General features: G+C 42.6%; 1 protein-coding gene across 1 annotated transcript in view; it reads right to left on the reverse strand.

Annotated features, from left to right (window-relative positions):
* Positions 1–24,421, reverse strand: part of syndig1l (synapse differentiation inducing 1-like) — a 40,707-nt gene extending 16,286 nt beyond the window's left edge. The window contains exons 1-2 of the mRNA XM_069656109.1: positions 24,113–24,421; positions 16,651–17,289 (exon numbers count right to left, since the gene is read on the reverse strand). Coding sequence (XP_069512210.1) covers positions 16,651–17,148 — 498 coding nt within the window. The 5' untranslated portion in view covers positions 17,149–17,289; positions 24,113–24,421. The remainder of the gene's footprint in view (positions 1–16,650; positions 17,290–24,112) is intronic.
* Positions 24,422–26,261: the final 1,840 nt, after the last annotated feature.

Raw genomic sequence — 26,261 nt, forward strand, 5'->3', positions numbered from 1 at the left:
CTAGCAGAGCAGATATGTCTTGCGGGGCGTAAATCCTGTCAACATGAGGCAACAGGCTGACAGGTAATGAAGAGCTAATGGATGGTTTCCCCACTCCGCCATGACAGCACAACCAAGAGGAGAGCTCGTGTAATTTATTTTTTGCCAAATTGCATCCACGACACACAGGAAGTGTGCCCCTGTCCACTTTTTTGAACCCCTGCAGGGATTTGTCTTTGTCCTGATCGTGTCAAGTGACTGTCTCATACCATAAATCCTGTGTGTACACTTGATGGTGACTTTTAATGTTGTGTGTGAAAGGGGTCTCACAGTTTGCCAAATGTACCTTTTTAAGATGCACATCAAATTCAAAGAAGCACTAAGGAGAGAATCTGTTCATGTGACAGTTAAATACAAAAATGAACACAGAAAGTGACACAAAATACAAAGGCGACATGTTGTGGCTGCCAAAACGCTAACTTTATCATTCTAATAGCTCGTTTGAAGTACATTTGTTTTATCTGAACTGCTTTTTTTTTTACTATTTTAGTGAAAGAGCTCTTCCAAGTTCTGTCATTCAGTTGTTTTTTAATCCCTTTAAACAAAACAAGAATAGAAAAACGTGTTTGAAGCTCATCGTCCTTGAGGTAAATCAAAATCCGACTGTCAGAGGTTTCTTTATATGTGTCTCTTTGATTTGCTTATGAATGTTCTGTAAGAGCTTAGATGCCACAGAAGTGAAGGAGTGAAAACTGGTACATCATTTCCCGATGCTACGCTATCCAACATAGGCAGCGCGTCCATAGAAACGTATAAGAAAGCACAAACACGTCACAAATTAAACACGACCGTTCTGAATCAAATAAAAACCCCCACAGAAATTAATATTGTCTTTCCAACTGTTTCACAAACCAAACCCGGCAGTCGTGATTACATAAATTAATTGCTTTGTATGGCAGCCACACAAAAAGGTGAAACGCACAGAAAGGTCTAGATGCAGAAAGAAACAGCTTCACAACCAAAGGGAATTCAATTACTTGGCTGAATGCATAAGCAAAGTTAATAAGCAAATGTCATTAAAGATGCAACACAGCACAAAAAGACATTTTCAGCACATTCGTGGTCCTGCCAGATACAGAGTAATGGGAAAAACCATATATGATGTTATGATTGCTTCTGCAACAGTGTCCCATGTCCACGAGGAAACATGCAAATTGAAAGGGAGCAGGCAGAAGTCATTAGGATGTGTGCCCTCTTAATAGCCCCCTCTCATTTAATTAGATTTCTACAAAAGACGGAGCGAGTTTATTTTGCATAAGAGTCATCCGCGGGTCATCTGGCCTCCCTGTCTGCCGCCAGAGACTTCCAGCCAAGACGATATTCAAGTCGTGCCCTCTGCATCCTAATGCTGCATTAGTGGAACATGCACTCTGTATCTGCGCTCCAGATGGTCGTGTTCAGTTATAGGAGCCCCAGATGTGATTCAGTGTTGTCGTAAGAGTTTGCAATTTTTCAGGCAGCACAATGGAAAGCTTAAGGGGGCAGCAGGTGGACAGAAATACAAGCTTTTAATAAGACTGGTTAATAAGACCATGTGATTTACAAAGGGCCTTGGGTTAGCAGCCCTCAGAGGTCCGCCACGCTCACCCACCTCCGAGGGACCCTCAGACACAGAGTGTGTGATCACAATGACAAGAGTCTCGTCAAGAAGCAGCCCTCTCAAACATGTATTGCAGGCAGTGGAGGGGGGCGTAGTACCTGCGGGGAATTAATGAACATAATATTTGCTATGTTTTTTTTTTTTCTCTCTCTCTCCCGTGCTCCAGTGGCCTCTTGTTGACAGGTGTGTAATTTAGCATGGTGTAATGAGGCTACAACAAGGAAACACTAAACATCTCGCTTAGTATTCACATTGTGCTCTGTAAACAGGTGGAAATGCACGAGCAGAAATGTGTTGTGTGGCAAAGAAATCTGTCAAATGCAAGAGGAAAAACCTTCTCATAAAGAACCAGAGTACTTCTGGTTTCTTCCAATATATTCTGAAGTGTTCAGACACCATTTTTTAATTCCAAGACCTACACTTATTAGATAAACAGATATCTTAACAGCTGTATACTACAAACACTGTATCAATGTCATTGTTGTATGTCCTACTAGCTAAACTAACAGAATCCTAACCTACAAACAAGCTAGCACTTAGTAGTAGGCTACGCTAACGTCAGCTAAGCTCAGATTGTGGGCTCTCCTGACGGCAGAGAAACCCTGATTTTGAAGATGAAGCTGCTTTATTTTGTGGTTTTACCTCTTTAAATGATCTCAACTTTACTCCGTTTTAAAAAATACACTCCTAAAATGCGTAATGGGAAAACACGGATTGCTGGCGTTAAGCTAGCTTCCACTAACATTACTGTCTCTGCTAGTAGCGCACTGTTGTTGTTTGCTAACGTCACAACCTCTTTTCAGCACTTAAACAGGAGTTGTTGTCATTTTAGACTGTATCTGAAGGGTTTCTGAGTTTGGCAAGTACCAGAAACACACATGTATCACTCATATATTTTTTTAAATATTGTTTGGACACCCATGGGACTTGGTGTATACGCAATATAGCCAACCAGTAACCTATCACAATCCAACCTATCACATCTTGTTAATCCCTCTCAATCTAACAAAAATGCCTTCCATAAGCCAAAGTTTGAACTTACACAGTCCATGTCAACCCGGATATTAGGTCGAGCCTTAGAACTTAGAAGAAGTTGTGATGTTAGCAAACAACTACAGTGCGCTTCAAACAAAGGGTGCAATGTTAAAAGCTAGCTAAATGCTTTCAATCAGTGTTTTTCTATCACACATTTTATGGGTGTAGTTTATTTTGCCAAAGTAAATTATTAGCAATAATGTTTAAACAACTCAATCAAAGGCTGCAGATGGGACAGGATATCATAGTCTCAATAAGCTTTCCAAAAGCTTATTCTCATGCCATAATCCTTCAACACAACTAGAAACCTGATCCAAAAAAAACAAACTCCTAAGATTTCAGCTACAGCACACTTCCACTGACTGAGACAGATGCTGCATTAGCGTCAGGCAGCTAGCATCTATAATTTAGCCGGTCCTTGATTAGCCAGAGCGTATGGCCATTTAATACAGAGTATTATAGGTCTGCATTACATATTCACACCCGATGAGGAGGTGACCTGCCAGATGTGGAGCGACAGAGTGGATACGAGGCTGAGAGGCCCCAAGGTATTCTAACTGCCCGATGATTACACAGCAAAAAGAGTCTTATCTGCCTTCAGTTTGTTTCTGAATATGAAATCTAAATCCATCTTAATCCAACAGACCGCCGGACAATCACACACGTCTGCCCAGGAAAAGTGCTCAGATTTGTAACATGTAATCATCCCCAAAGGGCTGATACTTCTCACAACACAATGCACGACAGAAGCATCTCTCTCATAATTCACTTTCTAATACAGTGAGCTGCCATTCAGACAAGGATTAAAGAGGCACCAGGGAAGTTTGGCAGGGAGACAACACTGTGGTGCTTTATATCTCCTTTAGGCCCTTCATTCAAAACCAACAATGAGGATTTCCTATTATTTATTACTTTCTACATGTCAAGAATTTCCTTTACTAAAACAGTTTGACCAGTTACTCAGTTCAGCCATGTTGGCATTTCGCATTTTATGTCAAAATTAAAACTTACATTCACGTAATGATAAAAGATAGCTATATGAATTATTATTAATAATTTAAGCATTCATTCATGTCTCAAAATACAGAGTTTACATCAAACCTGAGTCTTGCACATATATTTTGTAATATGGTTAGCAACAACAGACTATTGTTGTTTCTACCTGTCTTAGCAAAAGGAAGCAAGCATGAACCCTATTCATCCCAAAATATCAGCATTGATAAACAATCAATAGTGAGCGTTAATACTCGTTTTACTTACTAAAACATTTCTTATTAAACACCAAAAATGTAATTTAATTATTGTTGCTTAAGTTGGGATGCCATAACAGAACAGACCAACTTTTTTTGTCTGCTCAGAAAGCTGCTCTGAGTTTGGCTTAAGAGACAAACTATAGCCAGGTTACCTGCAGCAGTGTTTATGTTGTTAAAGCTCCTGTGAGGAGTTTTTTACTGGTTATGAAACAGACATTCTGATCACTCTATATGACCGATAAAAGCAAACCAGACCATCAGCAACAATACTGATTATCTCTAGTTATTTTAAATGCCTAAACCACTGGTGGGTGGGGTAGGTGTCAGACAAAGTGATTAACTGCACACTGCCCTTGTTTACATTTTCCAGGGCAAACATTTAAAGTGAGTGATGCATATGACTGTTAAAGAAAGCAGGATGAGATTTTTAGTTAAAAAACACCACTTAAGAACGTACGGGACGAAAAATCGGCAAAGAGAGAAGAGGTACGGCTTTGTCCACAGGGGGCGCCAAAATCCACATAAACCAAAAGTTCCTCACAGGAGCTTTAACATAAATTATGATGAAAAATGTTCGTCAACAACCATTTTTCCATGACGAGGGCGAGATGTTTATGAGCTAAAAATAGACCTATGACAATAAAAACTTTGACAACACGCGTATTTTGTTTTCGTGAACGAGACGAGACGAGACTTAAATGTTAGTGGTGGGCTGTCGGACACGAAAGAATACAACAGATACACTTTATTTAACGCATTGCACTGTTGTATCAGGTAAGGATGTGTGGATCTGTATGTTACACAAGTAAACATGTTAATACACTTCATACAACATGTCACCTTAATACCAATTTCTGAAACCTGTTTGAGGCTAATTTAATAAGTTTAAACAGAGAAAACTTATAGGTTTGAGTTGACTAAAGCTAGACTAAAACTATAAAGGGTAAAATAGATTTAAATATGACTAAAACTGTTCAGCTATTTTAGATTTAGTCTTTAGATGAAAATGCTTAACACTACATTGCAGCTAACAGGACTGACAAGGAGGTAGCTCGTGCCAGTGAAGGCAGCACCACAACCACGTCTTCCTTGTGGAAGGGAGATGAAGTAGGTCATTTTGATAATAGCAATGACTTTATTAATTTGACCTTGTGTGTAGATTTTTAACCCTCAGCGACTCATGTAAATAATAATGATTCCTCTGCCTACGTAGCCGGCCCGCCCACACCTTCCCGATATCATATCAGGAGAGGCCGTGTCCAAAAAATTCTGTAATCTTCCAAAACTGGCAATCCAACATTCACACCCACTTCACGTTCTGATTGGCCAGCTCTGCCAGGTGTAAAAGCAGCCTCTCAACACAACTATTACTGTCACTATTCATGTGAACAACTGATTTTTTCCAGAATAGAAATATAAAAGCAATTCAGATCCAAACCTCCTTTTCAAGCAATGTGTTATAAACACTGGATTAGTGAATACCCAAAAACCTGCCACAGCTTCATGTGAGCTCCCTCCCACTCACGCTGGGTAGACAGAAGAAGAGTGTAGACAACCAATCAACCCTGTACCAATCACTGTAATTGTGACAGAAATCCCTCAACTGTAGCTGGGAACATTGCCAACTAATGTGCACGGCTACAGAGCTGCTGCTGGTGTTCACACAAAGGTCTCTGCAGTGGTGGGCGGATGCTTTTTACCGACACTATTCTGATGCATTTTCACAGAACACAGTGAGATAAAGCGTCTGAGTGTGATGGCTGACAGTTCAAGGTCCAAACCTGTTTAATTCTAGATTTACAGACACTCTCTTGCACCTTATTAAGGATCAGGTCTTGATGATTCAAACCTTTGTAAGCTTGTGAAGTTTTCAGGCTAATGGGGCGAGCGAGACAGGTATGAACGATGGTTATTCACTGGCATATAATGCATAGTGACTTTTAAATTAAATCATGTTTTCTATACCTTTTAGATTCAATTGCCACATTTACATTAATTAAAATGCCTCAAAATTTCAATAAATCATAAAGCATTAAAGTGAGGTCTATTTATAGAGCAGTCCTGAAACCTCTGGATGACAGCTCTAGCATCACACTCACACACTCTCTTGGAAGTGGGCGCTTTGAGGACCCCGGTATGATTTTCTCTGTTAGCATCTGTTATGTAAGACTGTTAGCATTTGTTAAGACGCGGCGGTACAACCACCTGTTGCAGTGGGGGACTCACAGGAGCTAAACCAAGGTGCGGAGGGCCGGGCTAAACTCGCTGAGAACGGGTGAAGACTGGGCACAGCGCTACAATGGCCCGTGATCTTTTTGGACTCACCATTTTCAGACATTTCACTCTGTGACAACAATTATCTTAAAATTGGCATCATTACTGCGCCTCAGTTGTTGGTAAACTTGGCCAACTTTTAAGCCATTTGTTCCAGACGATCACTGTGTCTCTCCATCTTTCATCCCCTTCGCACTGTAGCTGAGAATGACGGCTGTGCACTCGCTTTACAGCTACGTGGCGCCGTCTATACTGTTGCGAGTGTATATTGCCATTTAAGTTCTCCGACGATACAGCCATCGTCGGGTGTGTGTATCTGAGGGGAATGAACAGGAGTACGGGGAGGTCATCACGGACTATGTCGACTGGTGTGAGCTTAATCATCAGCTCAACGCCAGCAGGTCGAAGGACGTGGTGATCGACTTCAGCAGAAGGCACCCCAGACTGCAACGGTGAGCATCCAGGGATTGGATATCGAGAGGGTGGTGACCTACAAGTACCTGGGTGTTCACCTCAATAACAAACTGGACTGGTCACACAACACAGACGCCTTGTACAAGAAGGGTCAAAGTCGTCTGCGCCTGCTGAGGAGACTGAGGTCCTTTGGGGTGTGCGGGACTCTGTTACGGACATTTTACAACGCTGTGGTGGCGTCTGCAGTCTCCTACGCAGTGGTCTGCTGGGGAGGAGGGAGCACAGAGAGGGACGGGAAGAGACTGAACAGACTGGTCAGGAGGGCCGGTTCTGTCCTGGACTGTCCTCAGTTATACTGAACAGTACAAAAGTAATTAAAGGCTCAGAACAGATTTGACTAAAACAAATGAAAATACCACTTGAGAGGGCAGACTAGATGTTTAGTTTTTCAGCTGATGGATTTGGCAACAAAACACCAACAAATAAACTAAATTTATGGGATTCCTCTGACAATGATTTCTTTATCAAAGGGTGCGTCTTGTTTGTGTTTCTTTAAATCGACCAATTACAATCTGTGTTTTATGAGCTCTGGTGAGGGTAAGACACTTATTCCTCCTCTGAAAGCCCACTGAATTTATTCAACAACTTATGGTTACATCCTTAGTCGTGTCACTATCCAATGAGTGCAGCTTATGATTTCCATAACTCACACAGACCACACCATCGGAAAAATATCCTCACTTAGCGGGGGGAAGAGCCGGCTTTAAATCCAGTGGACAGATCTGCTTCCTGCTGATGATCCAAGAGACCGGCTTGTCATTTACTGCTTAATGAGAAATGGGATCCTTCTGGAAGATTCTACCGGATATATGACACCGGCTCTGAGTGGGTGCTGGGCCCGTCAGGAAGGGAACGATCTGTGTGCAGTGAGCTGCAGCATGACTACATTTTACATCTAATGAAGACATGAGCGCTCACGTCCCCTCAGAGTGAGTGAGAACGGGTAACCCCTCCATTCACAGCTGCTCTGATCCGCGGCAGAGGTGAGGCAGAGGGCAGTTATTAATATACTTATTTTAAAACTGATATTGATTTCATACACACAGCTATGATTTAAACACTCCAAAGCCCGTAATGAAAGGTTTCAATTAGAAAAGCTATGAAGAGGCCGCTTTTATTGAAGCGCTGCACAGGGGGAAGGACTGCCACATGTTCACATTATTCTGTGAATATGAAATACTCTGATAAATGCTAATTTCCTGCTCTGGAGATGTCGAACAGATGGCAGACAAATAGAAAATGGCGGGTTTTATATTCCTGGCTCAAGTGCCGTTTTCTGTGCAGGTGAAACTTTTAAGGGACTGAAGGTGTGACCGAGGGATCACAGATATCCAGGGTCACATCAGCCGGGGAGCGTTGTCCTTAAAGGTATACAACCCTACATCACAGCTGAAGTTTGATACCGTTTACCGTAAAATCCAGAATATAAGTTGCAGTCTGTTTTGAGGGGTTACCTAGAGGGCAATGTTTTCTGCAGCTATTTATTAACAAATATGTGTACACAAGTTATTGAAACACTAACAATTTATTTTCATTTGAAGCACATTCAAAGCACACATATTAGAGCCTACTGTCTGTTTTTGCCATGTCAAGTTTGCAATGCTGCTAGCTACCTGTGCGGTAGTTGATTGTTCACGATCACGACGGCGCATTTCATGACGAAGCTTTAGCTACATTATAGCACCATCGTCTCGTAAAATACTGTAACACAATAACATACCTCTCTCTGCATTTTATACTGTTATACTGGTCGCACCTATTTATTGGACACAGTCCACTTTTTAGATGAAAAAAAAAGTATTAAAAGCGCGTCTTACACACCGACTTTCACAGTATGGTTAGTATATTCTACCTTTGTTTTACAACTCATCATTCACCTCTGTGTATAGTAGTTTGTATTTGTCTCAATGGCAGAGTCCATCATTCCAGTAATCCAGAGAAGTAGAACGTGGTCATTTTAAGTTGGAAGTATATTTAATAGACCAAACAATATTGTTTTTTTCAAGATAGTAAGATAATTTGTTTTGGCCTTTCACAGAGTTGGAAATGAGGGAAGAGAGAGTGGGGATGACATGCAGCTAAGGGCCGAGGGTCGGAGTGAAACCCACACCACTGTGTCAAGGGCTTTGCTTCTGTACATGGGGAAAGCGCTTTAACTGCTGAGCTAAACCTGCACCCCTAATATGACCGATTTTAGACCGATACTGATAATAGAGGGTACGTTTTAAAAGAAAGAAAAAACCTTTTATACAAATTATAATATTATTAAAATTTATGATTAAACATTATTAAAACCATTCCAGTGTGTTGGATGTGCTACATGTGCTGCAGACGGTGCTTCGAGTATTGAAAACTACATCGTTTGAGTACGGTCTGCTGTTCAAACCATGTCATGATACCCCAAGCCGCCGGGGTCAGCCCTACACACGGGTCTGTATGTGAGAGTGAGTGAGTCTTGTTTGGGGAGTAGGCGGGGCTGCTCATCCGCTGTCCTCACCTACGTCCGCAGCACACACCTGCTTTCAAACACGTTGTCACTGGCCTCATAAGGACAGTCCTTGTAACACAGTGCCCACAAAAGTGCACATTGACCTGATGAGGTCAGCCACATACTAGGTTTTGACCTAGTCTTGTTTTCTGTATTTTATGTTCTTAAAAAAAAATAAAAATAATGACAATCATCAGCGAACAACAACAGAAAAGTTGCACAAGATATATTGGTTACAGGCCAATATCGGCTTGATAATATCCCCCAACCAATATATCGGTCAGGTTCCAATATTCAGGTTTATACAAGTAAAGCTTCAGTGATTCACAGTTCAATATTAAACAAATTGCATGAGTTGCTTGTCTTCATTAGTTGTGTTTCTGACAAGAGGAGCTGCTCAAAGCTTTTTCCTTCCCCAAAGTGATCAATAAAAGTCACTTTCTCAACATGACTACAAGGAACTCCTGGTGTTGCCAAATCAACCAGAAGTGAATTCTTCAGGCTTACAACTTCAGGGAGCGTAACGAACAAAAATGTCTTCGTTATAATGAAAGAAAAGTCAAACTCCAGAGGAGGAGTGGAGCAATGGGACCTGAATAAAATCAAGGTTAATCCATTCCTGCTGGTTCATTAACCTCACTGAGCTCCTACATCTAGCTTCCACCACCTTTCACATGGACGAGTCGTTTTAACTGATGCCTTGACCTTCGCCCTTTCTTCATCCACCTTATCCTTCCACTACACTCCTTTGAAAGATGCACTAACTGTGTCAGGTGTGTCCACACAAGGAGAGGAACCTGACACAACTCCTGTCAATCACAGAACAGGTTCACAGTGATAAACAACATGCTTTCTTCCCTTAGCCAGGACTGTGTCACTGCATCTACCCATGTGCATCAGCAGCAGATACATCTAAAACAGACTGCAACACCAGCATTTCCAGGAGTCTCATTTATAACTGCTGCATACGCACAAAACAGGGCCTGAAAGTTGTGATCTTTAAAAACAAATTGACAGGAAAACGTGCGAACAGGTGAGTAAACTCTGCTGATGGTTGCATTGGCACTGCTGGACGACTGAACGCAGCAGCAACATGTGTTTGTGACCTCCTAACCCCGACCTCAATCACAAGCACTTTGATTTCTGCGTCAGGAAGTTAATTTCTTTGTCTTCCTTTGTTGTTGTCGTGATCCACAGTAAAGAGCCTTTGATCAGCTGGCACACATGTATGCAATTTATATTTATGAGGTGCTTTGCATTGGAGTAATGTGGGCGGGTAGAGGGCAGTTTCAGACCCGTGTGTGCAGGTGGATTGTGCTTTATTAAGGGTACATTGCATGCAGGTGTGCATGCACACGGTTTTATAAATCGGAATTAATTTTGCTGCTACGAAATCATACTCCTCATCATTTGCAAAAAGTCTCTCAACACCACAGACTGTATAAAAAGATGGACGACATGACAGCTCGTTAACAGTGAAGCCAAAACCTCTCTATCGCCCCCTGCTGACTGGCTGCAGAATAGGTCATAAAGCCCGCCTCCTCCATGTTAACAGATGGGACATGAGTCAAACTATAAAATCAAAATACACGCCAAATAAATGTTCCTCAAACATGGTTTCTGTCATTATAGTTAGTTCTTATCATGCTGATTTACGTCCAAGTGTTCATTTTTCTGACAAGTTTAGTTTTAATTAGTTATTTGATGCTGTAAAAAGGATGATTGACAGCTCTGTTGACCACCCGCCGGTCTCTACTGCGCAGTCTCAGGCTAACAAAAGACGTCACCAGCGCAAGATGGCAGCACCTGCCTCGTGGGGTGTTTTGGCTTCAATACAGTCATTGCCCAACACTGACGCACAAAAATTGGCCACATTCATTCTTCTTTCTCCTTCTTTTCAGTGGAACCATCAAACCTCAGTATTGTCACTTCAAATTCTCCAAGATCCCTGTCATTGTGGAGCAATTTCTCTGTCGGAAATGACTTTTTTTCTGATTCATGTGTCAGACAATCAGATGAATACAAAGTAAAACAGTCACTTGTCTGAGGCTCATTTTTACGACCTGTTAACAATGAGTAATTCAGCCTCTAAGACACTGATAGCACCAATTAAAACACTGTTTGAGAAATCATCAGAAAACATCAACACAAATGCAGCTCTGCTTCTCTTCAGTGATCTACCTTTATAAATGAGCGACTACAGCAGGCGTAGAGTATGTTATCCACACCCAGCGGTTTACGGTGTGTGGATGGAAAGCAAAAAGAAGCCTTCCTCAGATGTACCTGAGCGTGAGCATGATCCAACCTGCTACTGAGCTTTGAGACTCGGAGGGGGGGCAGAGATGGAGGGGGGTCCACTTGGCAGAGCTCCAGTGCAAACTGTACACTTGTTAAAGCTCAGGCTGATAAGAAGAGAGCAGATTTTCGAGGTTGTCCAGCACAGAAGTCTGTAACATTGCAAGTGATAAGCTCTGTGTTCGGCTCGTCGGCGTCTGAAGGCAAAACGGTCTTTTGCTTTAATCTTCATCAGGGCAGATGTGACCTTAAAGCGGAGAGGGATGTTTACAGCACGGCTTGTCTTCTTTCTCTAATAGCTCAAAAACTTTCATTAAAAGGAAGAAGATGAAAACAAGCAGTGAGACTTGTTAGTCACTTGTTTTATACTTTTAAATGATACGTTTGTACATCCTAACAAAGACGATAGTTATGTGTAGAGATAAGGAAAGATAACAAAGAGAATACACTTAGCAGAAACGCTTCCACAACATTAAATAATCTGATGTTTTTTAATGTTAGAATAAAATATGATTCTTCCTCTGCAGCTCTGACTGAACTCTAAAGTAAGAACATCATAAATTCTGTGAAACGCCTCTTCCACTGTACTGATCCTCCTCAAAGGCTTTCATTAATTGACTCCTGCACTTTGATAATGGGAGCGTGTTAACAAATCCCCTTCAAAATAAAAGTCTTTATTCTGTAACTGAAGTTTTTAGAGATGGACTTTATTAGCGTTAGGTTGAAGAGAAAGCAAAACATGCACATCCTGTACCACCTGGAGTTAATGACCTTTTGACCTTTGACATTGCAATAACTTTTTGTTCTGCGATATTTACTGCGATATTAAAAAACGGTGTGTTTTGATATAGGCAATTAACGATCATACTTTTTAGTATTTGGGATTTTTTTTCCTCTAACAAAACAAACCCTCCACCTGAACTACTAGAGCTCAGGTGAAGCGACGCGTTTCTTTATAAATACATACAAACAGACGTATGGGCTGCAGTTGCGTTGCTTATACTGAATGTCATCTACTATTTCTAACGAGGTTCATATGTATGTTTAATCGGCGTGACCGGCCCGGTGACTAGTGGTGGGAATCGCAGGGTAACTCATGACACGATGCGATACGTGGCCCGCGGTAACGATAGATTCTGCAGTAACTGATATATTGCACGACAATCATATAACGACTTCTTCTTCGGCCTGTTATTTCCGTTCATGTCACCCTCAGTCATGTCACAAGCGCCACCGTGAGGAGTCATGAAGTAGTGACGTGATGAGTTAAAATCGCAGGGAAAATTACAATACCGATATTTAGCGCCACAGTCAGGACGACGATACATTGCTGTAACGATATTTTGTCCCACCCCTAACTGTTGGGAATGAAACCTCACCGTATCCTACTTCCTGTCACACCGTGTTTGCGCTGCAGGTCTAACAGTCCGCAGCTCGCCCGCTCCATTACCAGCCCGTATGTGTAACCACAGCGTTAATGAGCACCGGGACAAGGAGCCACAGATGATGGCAAAACACACACAAACCTGCCTCGATCATCCCGCTAACATGATCTGTGACGGCAGCATCATAGCGTGCCTTGTTTACAGTCTACAGGCAGGTGACACACACACACACACTCTGCAGCTCAGCGGTCAGTTCTCTCTGTGCTCTCATGAAGAGCTGCACTAATGTGACATCAGACGGACTTTTTCTGTAGATTAGTCTTGGAAAGCGAGAAAATGGCATTTCCACTGTTGTAAGCAACACCTGCAAGCGGTGGCATTCTTCCATAACAGGCTGTAGCTCTACAAATCCTTGTGTCACTTTCTCACGCCTGACAAGAGTAACTCTGATCACTGTGTTCACTCAGGAGCAGATTAGACTTGTTTTAGTTTACAGTAGTGAAAGAGAAAGCTCTGTTTGTAATCAGCTTTCTTCCTCTGTCACTATTTCTGTCTGATCTAGTTAAAAAGCACTGATGAAAGACGAGCTGTGTACAATGCATTTGTAATGGCTGTAATTCCACATCGCAGGTTTTTGATGATTATAGATTAGACGTCGTACAAGTTTCAGTTAAGCAACTGGATCAGAGAAAAACCTAATTTGTAGTGACACAAACTCTTGTCTTGCTGAAGACTTTTGTGCTGAATCAGGCAAAAGCCATTACAGCTTACGGATTCCTTTATTAAATCAATACAAGTCATTAAGGAGAGGCGGCATGTAAAGAGAAACGGAGAGGATGGATTGGGATTTAAAAATACAGTCGAGATGTGGAGTGTGAAAAAGGAGCAGCAGCTCAATCACTGGGAGATGTCCCCGAAGGCCTGCGCACAACAGAAAGTAGTGCCGCTTCGTCTCAGTTAGAAAGCCAATTTCATTCTTTATTTCATTACAATTAAACTCAGTGTGCTTTAGACAAACCAAATATAAACATCGGTCACCTAAAAGCGACATAACTGAGAATAGAAGCATGAGTAAAATGCAGTTATTCAAAAGGTGCTGCATGTTTCTTTCAACCTCATAACTCAGCCATGTTATATCGCCAAGCTGTACTTATGAGGAGTAACAGATAATAAGCGGTGCTAGCATCCTCCATTTTCTCCATGAGGCTTCAAGCTGCGCTAAAGACGGATTCTCTCCTCTTTGTTCTGGGAAAAGAGAAACTCACTTTTCCTGGAGGAGAGAGTTTCCTGAAATGTCTCCCACAAACAAGACAGTCTCACACAGAACTGCTGTTTAACTACGAAGAACTGCACAGTTTAGATTATACCTGAAAATAGAGTATCAAATACCAAATCCCAGCCGCCTTAGAGGAAGCCTCCACTACCTACACGTTTCATTCTTTCTTTGTACCTCAGCAATAAAGAGAAACAGAGATTGAGGAACAGCTGAGTGCAGTATTGTTGTACTGCATTCAAACATGTATAGCCCTGCACCAGCCCTAATGGGGTGAATGTGCAATATGTGTTTACATTTGTAAAACACAAGCTTAATTTCAACCCTAACCAACAAAGATGAATTCTATTAAATTGGAGAAAATCTGAGTAAACATCCATCCATGTCTTCTTAGTACCCAATACAGTTACAGCTTGTGTACAGCGTTGTTTCTTAATCAACATAGAAACAAGAGACTCTTACTGCTGATAGTGGTCTAATTAGTTGGTTTATGCTATGAGCATAGCTTTTAAATGTTCGAGCTTTGAATGGGACGTTCCTTTTTAGCACCAGGGGCAACCAAAATAGCCCCTCTTACTTTGCAAGTCCATTATGACTTAAGTTACAGTCCTGTTTAAATAAAGAACGTGATTAAAGTAATAAACCTGAAAAATGAATGTAACTATCATATTACGCTGCCATCATATAGCTTTATATGAAAAAAATTCATATAAAAGCAAACAGAAGTAATTCAGCACACGGGGACTGCTGTTATACCATTGAACTATAATTTCAGAGTGGGCCTCTGAACGTACCCTGTGGAACTTTTGAAAACTAGAAGCGCCATGATGCAATGTTTCTACAAGTGGGACCAGTGGGTTATTTTCTATCATGCACTTGCAGCTGGAAAGCTTTTTATTTTGTCCCCCATGCTTCCAAGTTTTATGCTAATCAGCTGATCAGCCGTTGTAGCAGTAATGTGCAAAGAAGCGAGGCAGCGTAAGCAGCGAACAGAAAAACTGCAAGCTGGCAAACATTTATGTAAATCGTGCACAAATTGATAAAATGATCATGAAAAGCAGGCTTCTTCATTTTTAATGAGGTAGGAAACACATTTGTAAGAGCTCAAGGATACCCACATTAGATTTGATAAGATGACTTTTGTTTGTTTACAAGAAACCTCCACTGGGGTAGCTTTAAGCCATTTAAAGGTAAAACCAAAGAAACAAACAGAACTACATTTTGCCCTGACTGATTCTGTGTAACCCCTTAGGGAAGAATTTTCCAACACAGAATAAATAATGAAAAGATTCATCGTTACATGTCTGCTGACAATTCAGACTCATGTTACATAATAAATACAGTTTGTGAAGTGGCGTCCTTTGAAGTGCTGGGCAGTCTGAAGCGGAAGAGCTTCATGTCCGAGGTCTTTACATTGTGTCAGACTGCGGGCAGGGTGGTGGAGACACGCTGCACTTTGTGGTGTCAATGGTCTGCTGCTGCGAGGCTCCATAATGAGTCCCACTGTGTATTTTCCTCTTTACATCTCAAACCCGGCTGTGAGGCCTGATGATGTGCTTGTTCATTTGTGAACAGGAAGCGCATGAAACAATATGAACACCATGGTAATGTGTACACTTAACCTTTGAACAGCAGTAGAATCGAGACGGTGCATTACATTGTTTCTAAATCATGTGTTTTTATTTTATGTGCATCCCATCAGAGAATGGTGCAACAAGCACATCAGTACATGTGCTGGTCGTTTGGTCTTCTTCTCATCTCTTTCTCTTTAAGCTGCTCCTTCATACATCATTTGAAATGCACCGTCTCTCTGCTATATGCACCCATGTCACGTTGCATTTCAGCAGCTACATGTTTATCACAGCAATCCAGGTTAATTCCAGCGGACTCGCGGCTGTGTGGCAGTCAGTCCATTAGGTCTTGCAGGACACTGGTCGAACGCAACACCCTATTCCGCCTGTCCAATCCCCTAAATCCTCTGGAGTGCTTTGTGCTATTGGCTGTGCCAGTGGAGAGTGAAAATACTGTGGCTAATGCCGTAGCGCCATAGCACCTAATATCCCCGGCTGAGGCAGGCATGGGTGGGTTGTTATTATCTAACGATGAATTTTAGAGTTGGGAATTGAGGCCAAGGTCGGTGGATTGAATGGGATTTGTGGTCAGTAAAATGTCAGTCTGATCCGGGCATGGAGCCCAAACATGTGACGATACATGTGTACAAACACACACCGTGAGGATACAGGCAAGCTCGCTCTGTCTCTCTTTGAACATAAATGCACAACAGGTTACAAAGCAGAGGAATGCATCCGCCTTTCAATGACACACTACGATCACACGAGCTTCTGCCTGACCCCCAAAGAAATGAGCATAACCTGCCTTCAAATTCCTTTTAAAACTCAAATGAATTCATCTGTTTTAGTGCGTAGACTATCAAGGACACTTAAGAGACTGTTTTGGATGATGGTGCAAGCATAAAATCAGCTGAAAAACTGTTCAAACTTTCCTTTGATCTACTCATGCGTTTCCTCTCTTACCTCATACTCCACGTACTCCTCCTCCTCCACCTCGTAGGAAACGGTTTGGATCTTGACGTGCTCGCCGTCTTCCAGCAGCTTCGCCTGAGGATCCTCCGTGCCGGGCGTCTCCGCCCCCGTCGTGTTGGACGCCTCCTTCGCCTTCTTCTCCGTGAAGGTGGTCTCGCAGCACTCGCTTTTGTATTCCTTAGCCTTGATGCTGCCGCTGTCCTCCTTGTACAGGATGAAGTTTGGCCTGTAGAAGGCCTCGACCGCCAGGTGCAGCGAGGTGGCGTCCAAAAGCTGCTGAGATTTCACCTTCCCGTTGGTGTTACAACTTCCTGCGCTCACTACGTTGCCGTTACTCACCTTTCCTCCACCTTCACCTCCACTTCCAGCAAAGTAATTGATAATATTTTCCTGGTACTGGTTATTTGGGAAGTCGCCCCCATAACCGTTGACCATGTGCTTACTGTTTTTGTCCAACAACGGGTTCTGGAGCTCACTGAGATTCTCCATAGCAGCAGGGGTCAAAAGGTGAGCGGGTGGAGCTTCTCACTGCAAATGGGACAGGCGGACCACGACGGGATGTGCTCCTTAATAGCGTGCGTTGATGTCAGTAAAAGTCTTAATGGCATTCAGCAGTCGGCACTCTGAGATCTAGAGAGGAAACAGAAAAAGAGCGAGTTGTTAGATTCAATATAAGAACTCGAGGAAATATGTTATTTGACGTCTACCAGCAGGCTACACTTTACCCAACACATGCTCGCATAAGATCAAAGTTTAGCTGTCGTTCCCTCGGCAGCTACAACTTTTACAGCATCACTCTTGTCAGGAGCTGCCTCCTGCAGATGATTCAATTAATTTTAATTTACCTCCTCACTGTAGACACCTAGAGTCACACACACACACCGGAGCAGTGACAGCGATACATCAAAGCGCTGTCATCAACTCAGAAGAAGTTTGATTGCTAAGCTCCATTGTTTGGGTTTTATTGGGTGTCATTAGCCCTGCTAACAGATATGGATCAGTTGAGGTGTCCTACACCTACAAAGCTCAGGGGATTTCAATCTGTCATATCGTTGGAAATATATGGCTGACATTTATTCTGACATTAGTTTGACATTGGCTGCAAATTGTGAGAGGAAATGAGTGAAGTTAAAAATAGATTGAAGAAGTCAAAAACAGCAGGCAGATTCTTTTCTCCTAACTTAAAATTGTTTTAATGATGTCGAGTTAAACGAATTCCTAGACGGATATAAATCATGTTTAGGTCTTCAGTTGCTTAAATAATCGACATCTTTATAGCCATTATTGTCTTCCACACATTAAAAATGAATTGGGGATATTTGCAACACAACTCGTGAGGATAGGGCCTTCAATGAAATCCAGAGACACAACACAACCATGCAAATATGGTAACCCTAACCCTAACCTTATGGTAACAGCCTTTAGAACTTGCATAAGTAAGCAAACAATGTTAAACCTCTATACTACTGATGCAAACTCCCTACTGGCAGGCCTCTCTGCGTGCACATTCAAACCTCTGCAGATGATCCAGAACGCAGCAGCACCACTGCTCTTCAATCAACATAAAACATCACACATCACTCCACTGCTCATATCCCTCCACTGGCTCCCAGTCGCCGCTTGCATCAAAGCTCTGCTGCTCGCTTACAAAACAGCAACAAATTGGCTCCTGCCTACCTGAACGCCCTCACCCAGGTCGACACTCCGTCCCGCCCACTACGCTCTGCCAATGAAAGGCGCCTGGTGCTCCCATCACAACAGGACCCTAAGTCGCTAACTAGACTCTTCTCCTCAGTAGTCCCTCGGTGGTGAAATGAGCTACCAAACTCCATCACCTGCTAAAGACCCAGCTCTTTCATGAACACCTCTGCACTTAATGATACAGATGCTATTGATGATAATGATATTCAGGATGATGATTTTGACTTTGTTGATATTGCTTCTGTGCACTTCCTGTCAGCACCTGCATCCGGTCACACATGAAGCTGTTTGTAGGCACTTACTGACTTGCACAGAACAACCTGATTCATGGGCCTAAATCAGCTTACTTTACATTTAAGTATCAAAGCCAAACCATCAACTGTTCCTCCAAGCTATTTGCTTCTCAGTTCTCACCCTTAACCTTTGTCTGATTAATCTGTGTTTAGAAATTACATGCCAAAAGCAGATTACTTCTCGGGGTCCTGACCCCAATCGAGCATGGCTCCCTTACTGCACTGCTGCCCAATAGTTAAAGAGATTGTATTTCCAGTTGAAGGAAACAAGATTATACAAAATAATAATACAATAGCAGGTTAGATGAAATGGATAATAGCTTGTTGGTACACAGGATAATAATGTTTAAACACGATTGTCTTCGATTTTTCGTGTATGTTCTTTATACTTTAGCTCATCATTGTCTATAACGTCTGCTGACTCGGATCCAGCCAACATTTTTATCTCACATTTTTGCAAAATCATGTGTCATATATTCATTTTAAGTGAACGAAACCAAGACGTTCCACGAGAAGCTCAGGAGATCATCAACGAAACGCCTAATCCTCAATCACTTTCTAATCATAACTTGCTTCTTTCAATCTTTCCTCTTATATATCTACTTGTCTTACCCCCCCCTCCAACATAGGCTTCATATTTGCTACACTTTTCATATTTTCTGCCCCATGAATAAAATATGACCCTTATGCTCCTGGGCTTCCTCGACTGCAGCAGGCACCGGACAGTCTACAAAGTTTTCACGGTTCCTCCCCCCGTTGGACCTCCTGCGTCTGAATGTGCTGACGCTCTTGTTCCACCACCCGTGCGCCCTGTGGTCCACATGTAGCTCCGGGGGCACGCACACTCGTGCACTTCTTGGGTTGGTTGACTGAAACTGTGAGTACTCACAAATTCTCATGAAAAACTAAATAAGAGCAGGTGCTGAGTTTGCGCTCTACTTAGGATGCTGCACACACTTAGGAAGGACGGCCTCTGGCATCTGCCTTGCAGGTATTTTAAGTGTCCTTAAAACACTGCACTCCTGCCAACTGCAAGTGGTAATTTGTTGCAGAAAATTAGCTGTGACCTCCTGCGTGGCGTTGATGAATAATCCAAACTGATTTAAAGGACATGAACTGAATGTGCTTTATTAATACATTTGAACTGCTTTCTATGTATTGGTTCCAACTGGGTGCAAAGACGCTCTTACATAACTCCCCCCAGATTCCCAGAGTTTCTGAAATGTCAGAAAGCGTTTTTTTCAAATCAAAGGAAAGCCACTTTGGTTAAATGGGCTACAAATAGCATTTTAACATCAATAAATCACCACTTCATTAAAACTGAAGCGCCAATGTGATTAGCATAATCACATGAGACAGTTTGCCAGAGGACAAGCTACTTCTAAAGCCACAGTATAGAAATTGGGCTGAAAGAGGGACTACCTCAACATAAAAGCAGCATGTTGCTCTTCAAAACAGATTTCATTAAAACAAGAAGCATTAACCAGGACTACTGTTTTCTCCCATTCATTAACATTGACCTGTTTCCCCGTAGTAATCAATTCTGACAGGTATTAGTCCTTCTTTAAATTACTCCACGATGATAGGGCTGAGTATTTAAAAGCTCTATTCTAACTCTGGGGACCATCATCTGTTCAACAGTGTGAAAGTACCGTGTAGGGCACACTGATGGTTTTTACACATGTATAAACACAGGTAGAAAGTAACCAGCACAAGGACAGATTCATGTACACGAGGCAGTCAATGTGAAAGGCTGCAGGTAAACAGAGATGACAACTAAGTAGAAATGGTCGACATTACCGAGCTTCTTTGTGCACTGGTCAGGTGCATTCATAAAGAGCAGGTCGCTGTAACCCAATAAAGGCACAAGCTCCTGATATGAAGTGTTTTCTAGCCTGGAGGGGAAAACAGGATTTAATTTTTTGAAAGATGCGTCTCCATCTGCTCTCATTGTACAAAATTGTAGCCAAAATACCCCCGCAACAGCGCTGCCATCCTGCGATCGTGACTTCATTTGGAGCCAGAGCTGCGCAGAAGAGATCGGCGGGTGGAGTTGCCGTAGCCACTTCCGCTAACCAAAACACACACTTATCTTACCACAAAAATCCGGCAAAGATCCTGCACGTCTGCGTGTTTAACAGCAGAACAGCTTGTGTCGGTCTGAAGCAGACGTTCACAGATATGTAAACTTCAATCATTGTAGTGATTGTTTTAGTTACGTCTCCTCTCGCCGTTCCTTCTCTACTCTGCTAATCAAGAACAGATCGGCTGCAGAGCTGTCAATCATTCTGCAGCCAGTCAGCAGGGGGCGCTCGAAATGTTTTGGCTTCACTTTTAGGGAGCTGTCATGTTGTCCATCTTTTTATACAGTCATGAATATAACTAGTAACGTAAGTTGTATTACATGTACAATGTGACCATTTAAACTTCGTCCCCTTTAACAGTTAAGATTTGCTGTTTCATCTCACCGTTTGAAAAAAAGCATGAATTTGGATTTGTCCGCCTTCAACACCAGTTAAAGTAAATTTAAATGTGACTAAACAACATCAAAGGCAGACTGACAGATAACTATCATCTGTGTAAAAACAGAATGCAGCATTTGATTATAACTATCACAGAGGTAAGGTTACATATATGGTAAAGAGCAGTGGTCCTGGTATGGAACCCTGGGGCACACCTTTTGATACAGGGAGGAAGAAAGAGGGGACACATTGTGTTCTAGCTGGCAGGTAATTTGTGAACCAACTGACAGCACGCTCATATAAACCAATATTTTGGACTTTATCTGCCATGTAAGTGCGGTCGACCGTATCAAACGCGTTTGACAAAACAAGGATAATTGCTGTAATAATAAGCATTATTCCAAGCATTTCCCTGCTACTGTAACACTGCTTCCCAGCACGAATGCTACAAGCTGACAGCGGATTACTTCTGGTGTCATTACTAAGGGATGCTCTGAAAATCTTTTTGGTGTTGTAATGCTTCCAAATTTGTTGCTGCTGCTGCATGATGGTGCAGGGCAGGCTTTTTTTGGTTAATGGGGATGTAAGTGTGAATAAGCCGTTTTAGTGCAAGCTGAGTGATGTAGGACACTTCACCAGTGAGGATGAATGTCATAGAAATAACCACCGCTCTGTGTGTTGATGCGTGTGCAACATTTGTTTGTGGGCGTTTGTGTTTTGTGCGTGTGCGGCTGTGAGTAAATATACATGTGTACGAGTGGGTGGAAGTGTTTGGGAGAGAGTGCGAGTGTTAGGAAGAGACACAGAGAGAAGAAGAGAGATCATACTTATATGCGATTCTCTGGTTGAGTGCGTTTAGGCTTCGCTGGTAGACAGCGGCGGCCAGGAGGCATGAAGAGCTGGGAGGTACCGCTGAAAGGAAATGAGGCAGAGCAAACGCTGTTGCAAGGAAAACAATTCGGCATGACAGAGACGCGAAAACACAAGGCCTGTGTACTGCAGTGTAGGAGCACCCAGAGGTGCCTGACAAGGGACTAATAGATTAGCAAACAACCTGTAAGCATCCAGGTACGCCGGAGTAAGAATGAGACGGCGGCATTGCTAACATGCCAGCCATGCTGATATGTCTGCAACCCCATTAGACTCCAGTCAGCACACTTTATTTCCCTGTGTCAGCCCGATGCCAATCAACCTCGGACCTCTGACCCTGAAGCCGAGAGCGGGTATTATCAGACAGGCCTCGAGGCCAGCGGGGCGGGATGCAGCTGAATACCAATGTGTCTTATCTGTCGGCCATGTTTACCCACCCATTCCATCCAGCGTCTGTCTCTCGCAGCTTTTCCTGGATACCTCCGCTCTGTCTGTGCGCTCGACAACAACAGCTTCATCTTCCTGTAATTTGATTTCGAAGGCAGTTGCTGCCGTATAATATGCATAATCAGGGAACACCAGGTAGTTATTGATGATCACAGATGCGGATAATGCATGCATTGCAGAAAAAGTCCCAAAGCACATTTGTCAGTGAACCTTTCCCCTGGCCTCAGCACATGAAAGTCCACTGACAGATTAAGCGACGGGAAAAGGATGGAGTGAGTAATGGGCTTAAAACCGTATTGACTGATCCTTTTATGGACTATTATCATCAAAGGAGACTGTGTAAAAATGTCATAATCCACTTGAAATTAATCTGAATCCTGCTCCTGTGTCAGCAGCCCCGGCTGATAGTCTGTCCCCGCTCCGTCTGCGTGTCTATCTGTGGAGCTGATAAAACATTAAACCCTCGGCGAAGGAAGCTTCCGCTCTCCTCTGGACCCTTGTCTCCTTGTCTCCTCGCGTGTACCACCACACTTTTATCACTCGGCTTAGTGTTTTCCACACCTCCCTCAGATGATTCAAAGTGCTCATTGATGTGTAAATCCTCCATTGAAAGTCTCAGCCACATGTGTTTGAATAATTCAATGGGACGTTGCTGTCAAAAGCAGCCATGTACACTGTTGCTACTGAGGTTTGTTGTTCGAGAGAGGACGGGGAAAGTTGTCTTTATTGTCTATTTATGGCAACGCACATGATTTAGATGCAGCTTGTTATTCTTTTGATAGGTAGGTAGGTAGATAGGTGCAAAAACACCTCAAACCAGACAAGTCGGTGAAAAAAATTCGCACTGGATTAAGTCTGGAATAAATCTAATAAAAATATCTGTTTGTCCAAATGCTCTGCTGAAACTGTGAGTTGAAAAGCAGCTCCTTGCCTGCTGAGGCTTTTTCAATCTATTAGGGATGCAGCTCAAGCAGAGATGAGACCTGACATCACTTGTGCCTTACCAATTGTTGCAGCCAACAGGGGTAGATGAGAGGGAGAAGGTGGGGATTGATAGCTCCGTGAGTGTGTGTGTGTGCGCGTTTGAGAGAGAGGATTTAGCTTCTTGCTGCGTGTCACTTTATTTTGAAAAAGCTGCTACACCTTCAAACCTGTTACCACCTTTAAAATAAGACCTATTTCCTGCATTTAAATTGTCATAAAGCTGCTATTCAGACTCTGAACCACTCCTTATCCTGCCCTTATGTTATTTTTTCGCAGGCTTTCTTTGTTTACAGGGTGACACATGTTCCTGACAGCACTCTCTGGCCACACATGTTTTGTTCACACGTTTTCTGTATACAGTGCAGAGCACACGGAGACTTGATGACTTCATGCTACAGCATATCTCCAGTCACAACACACACAAAGAGGAGATGGATTGCTGCTCCAGCAGACGCAGGTGGGAAGTGTGTGCAGAGTTCTTCATCAACAACACACACAATGCATTGCGACACTTCACTTTGAGTATCTCAATTTAACACTGGGTAGTGTTAAAACATATTTAACATATCCATTGCTATTAAGATAATTAATGTGATTTTTAAAAAACGTTTCCCAGCTTTAAACGAGATTTACGCGTGATTTTAAAATAAAACTGAAGAGATGTTTTTAGCTTCGATGGACGAATTTATTTCCTACCTTAAGTTCTTGACAATCCAGATATTGTTTGGAAGGTGCCAACACTCGCTTGTTTCCGCCTGTACATTATGGCTGTTCTGCTGAAGGTGTCGCCCAGGGAAAAAGACATTTCTCCGACTTTCTCATTTTCAAGAAATAGCAAATCATTTCTGGCGAACAGGTCTCCGCTCGGCAGGAAAAACACGCACACACACACCACCGTCACAGCTCGTAATCTCTCTCTCCTCTATAAACATGAAGGTCTCTCTTTCCCAGTAAACCGTTTACCTTGAGAGTCGACTGAAATGTAGTCGCCTTCGGAAAGTTGAAACAGCCTCTGTGGGAGAGAGAGAGGGAGAGGGAGAGAGAGAGAGGTGCGTCCTGGTGCGGGGAGGTTCGGAGGGAGGAGGAGGAGGAGTGCAGTCCGATACGCTTCGCGACGCGCGTAAAAGGGAGAAAGCAGCGTCCACCCTCCCTGCATGCATGCGCTTACTCTCACTGAATACTTCCAGTGTGAGGAAGAGGAGCTTAATGTTAGAGAGGCTGTTCTGTCTTTTGTTTTTATTCCAGGCAGCAGTATCCAAAGCCTTATCATGCAGAAGTGGACAACTAGACCTCCATGAGGGTTAAATTATGCCTGTTGCGAGCTTCTGATGATGAAGTGGCCAAACGACAATAATGTCAGAGAAAGCACTTGCTGACATTTTTGCGCCACTCAAATTAGTCCCTCTAACTTTCCTAAGGACCTGGAGGGAGAGCCAAAACAATTACATTTAAAGGACCCCCAAGCCCATTTTCTTAATCAGCTTTTTATGATGAGCGATGAGGTCTGACATGATCACACAATCTCCTGCCAACGTTTGAACACTTCTGTTTATTTTACATGACAGATTTCTGCCAATGTGTTTTCTCCTTGCTGCTCACTGGTTAAAAGTGGGCGTGGCTCAGTTGGATCGTGGTGATGTCATCTTTTTTGAAGTACCAATCAGATTTCTGCAAAACATCTGAGGGGTTGTTTTTCTTATCTTGTGATGCCCCTGATCAAACCCAGCACACAGCACTGATGATGCAATTAGGTTGAGATTTTAGTGTGTTTTATTTTAGTGGCATTAACTTAGATTGTCCATGAATATTTAATGTTATAGATTATGTTAAGATATGAAACTAAATTTTCCCTTGTAATGATAATTATTCCCTTCCTCCCAACTAGTCATTCACTAAACCCAGTGAGCACCAGCTGGGATTTCAACGTTGAAATCTGGTTGAAAACTGGTTGAAAACTGGTTGAAAACAAGGTGAAATCAGGTCTGAATGTCTGACTGTGCGTTCACACCGAGAGTTTGACCGCTGGATCAAAATTTGCGTTTAAATAACAGGCGAATATTCGCCCTTCGCTTCCAGATTGGAGGAGAGGAAGCGGGGCTTATCTCCATGGTTACCAATGGCGTCAGGAGAATCTTGAATCTTTTAGCTATGAAAGGAGGACAAAAGTGATGATTGTAGCTGCATTTCTCTAAAATCATTTTGTAGCAGTTGGTTAAATGCAGTCTACACAAAAACGTAATTCCAAGGAAATTAATTTTTCATACAAAAATCAAAAACTGGGCGCTTTATAGGCTGTGTGATACAAAAGGGTTCAGAGACATCGTAAAGGAAGCCGTGTTAAACATTCCCCACAGAAGAAGAAAACAAAAGACTGCACATGCCCAGGTACTTCGGCTGTGCAGCTCTGACTACGAAGGCAGAGCGACCCCTGGATACTGACGTAGTTCATTAATACCTGACTGAAAGATAATCCTGGTGGCTGACAGTGATGAGCGCTGGCCTTGAATGCAGCGCTCGTGTGATTGAATCCAACTCCACCCATGTTTGGGGAAAAAAAATCGTGGGCGACTGTGATGCACGGCTAACTTATTCAATCATTTTAGCCGCTATGCGACTTGAAAATTGCCGTTGATATGTGTGTGAATGTGTGATAGAAGCAGGTGAAATCTGGTCGAAACAAACGTTGAACCAACGTCTTCAAATAGTCGGTGAACCAATTTTGAGCGTCTTTTCAACGTTGGACATAGTCGTCTTTTAAACGGAAAAATGCTCACTGGGAATGCAGCTATGACAATCCATAAATCAAAAACTAGTCACCTATGGACCCATTCTAAATTCCCCACTC

Source organism: Semicossyphus pulcher, unplaced genomic scaffold, assembly GCF_022749685.1.
Source record: "Semicossyphus pulcher isolate SPU_LCO1_2020_fin unplaced genomic scaffold, fSemPul1.0.p SCAF_11, whole genome shotgun sequence".
NCBI classification, from domain to species: Eukaryota; Metazoa; Chordata; class Actinopteri; order Labriformes; family Labridae; genus Semicossyphus; species Semicossyphus pulcher.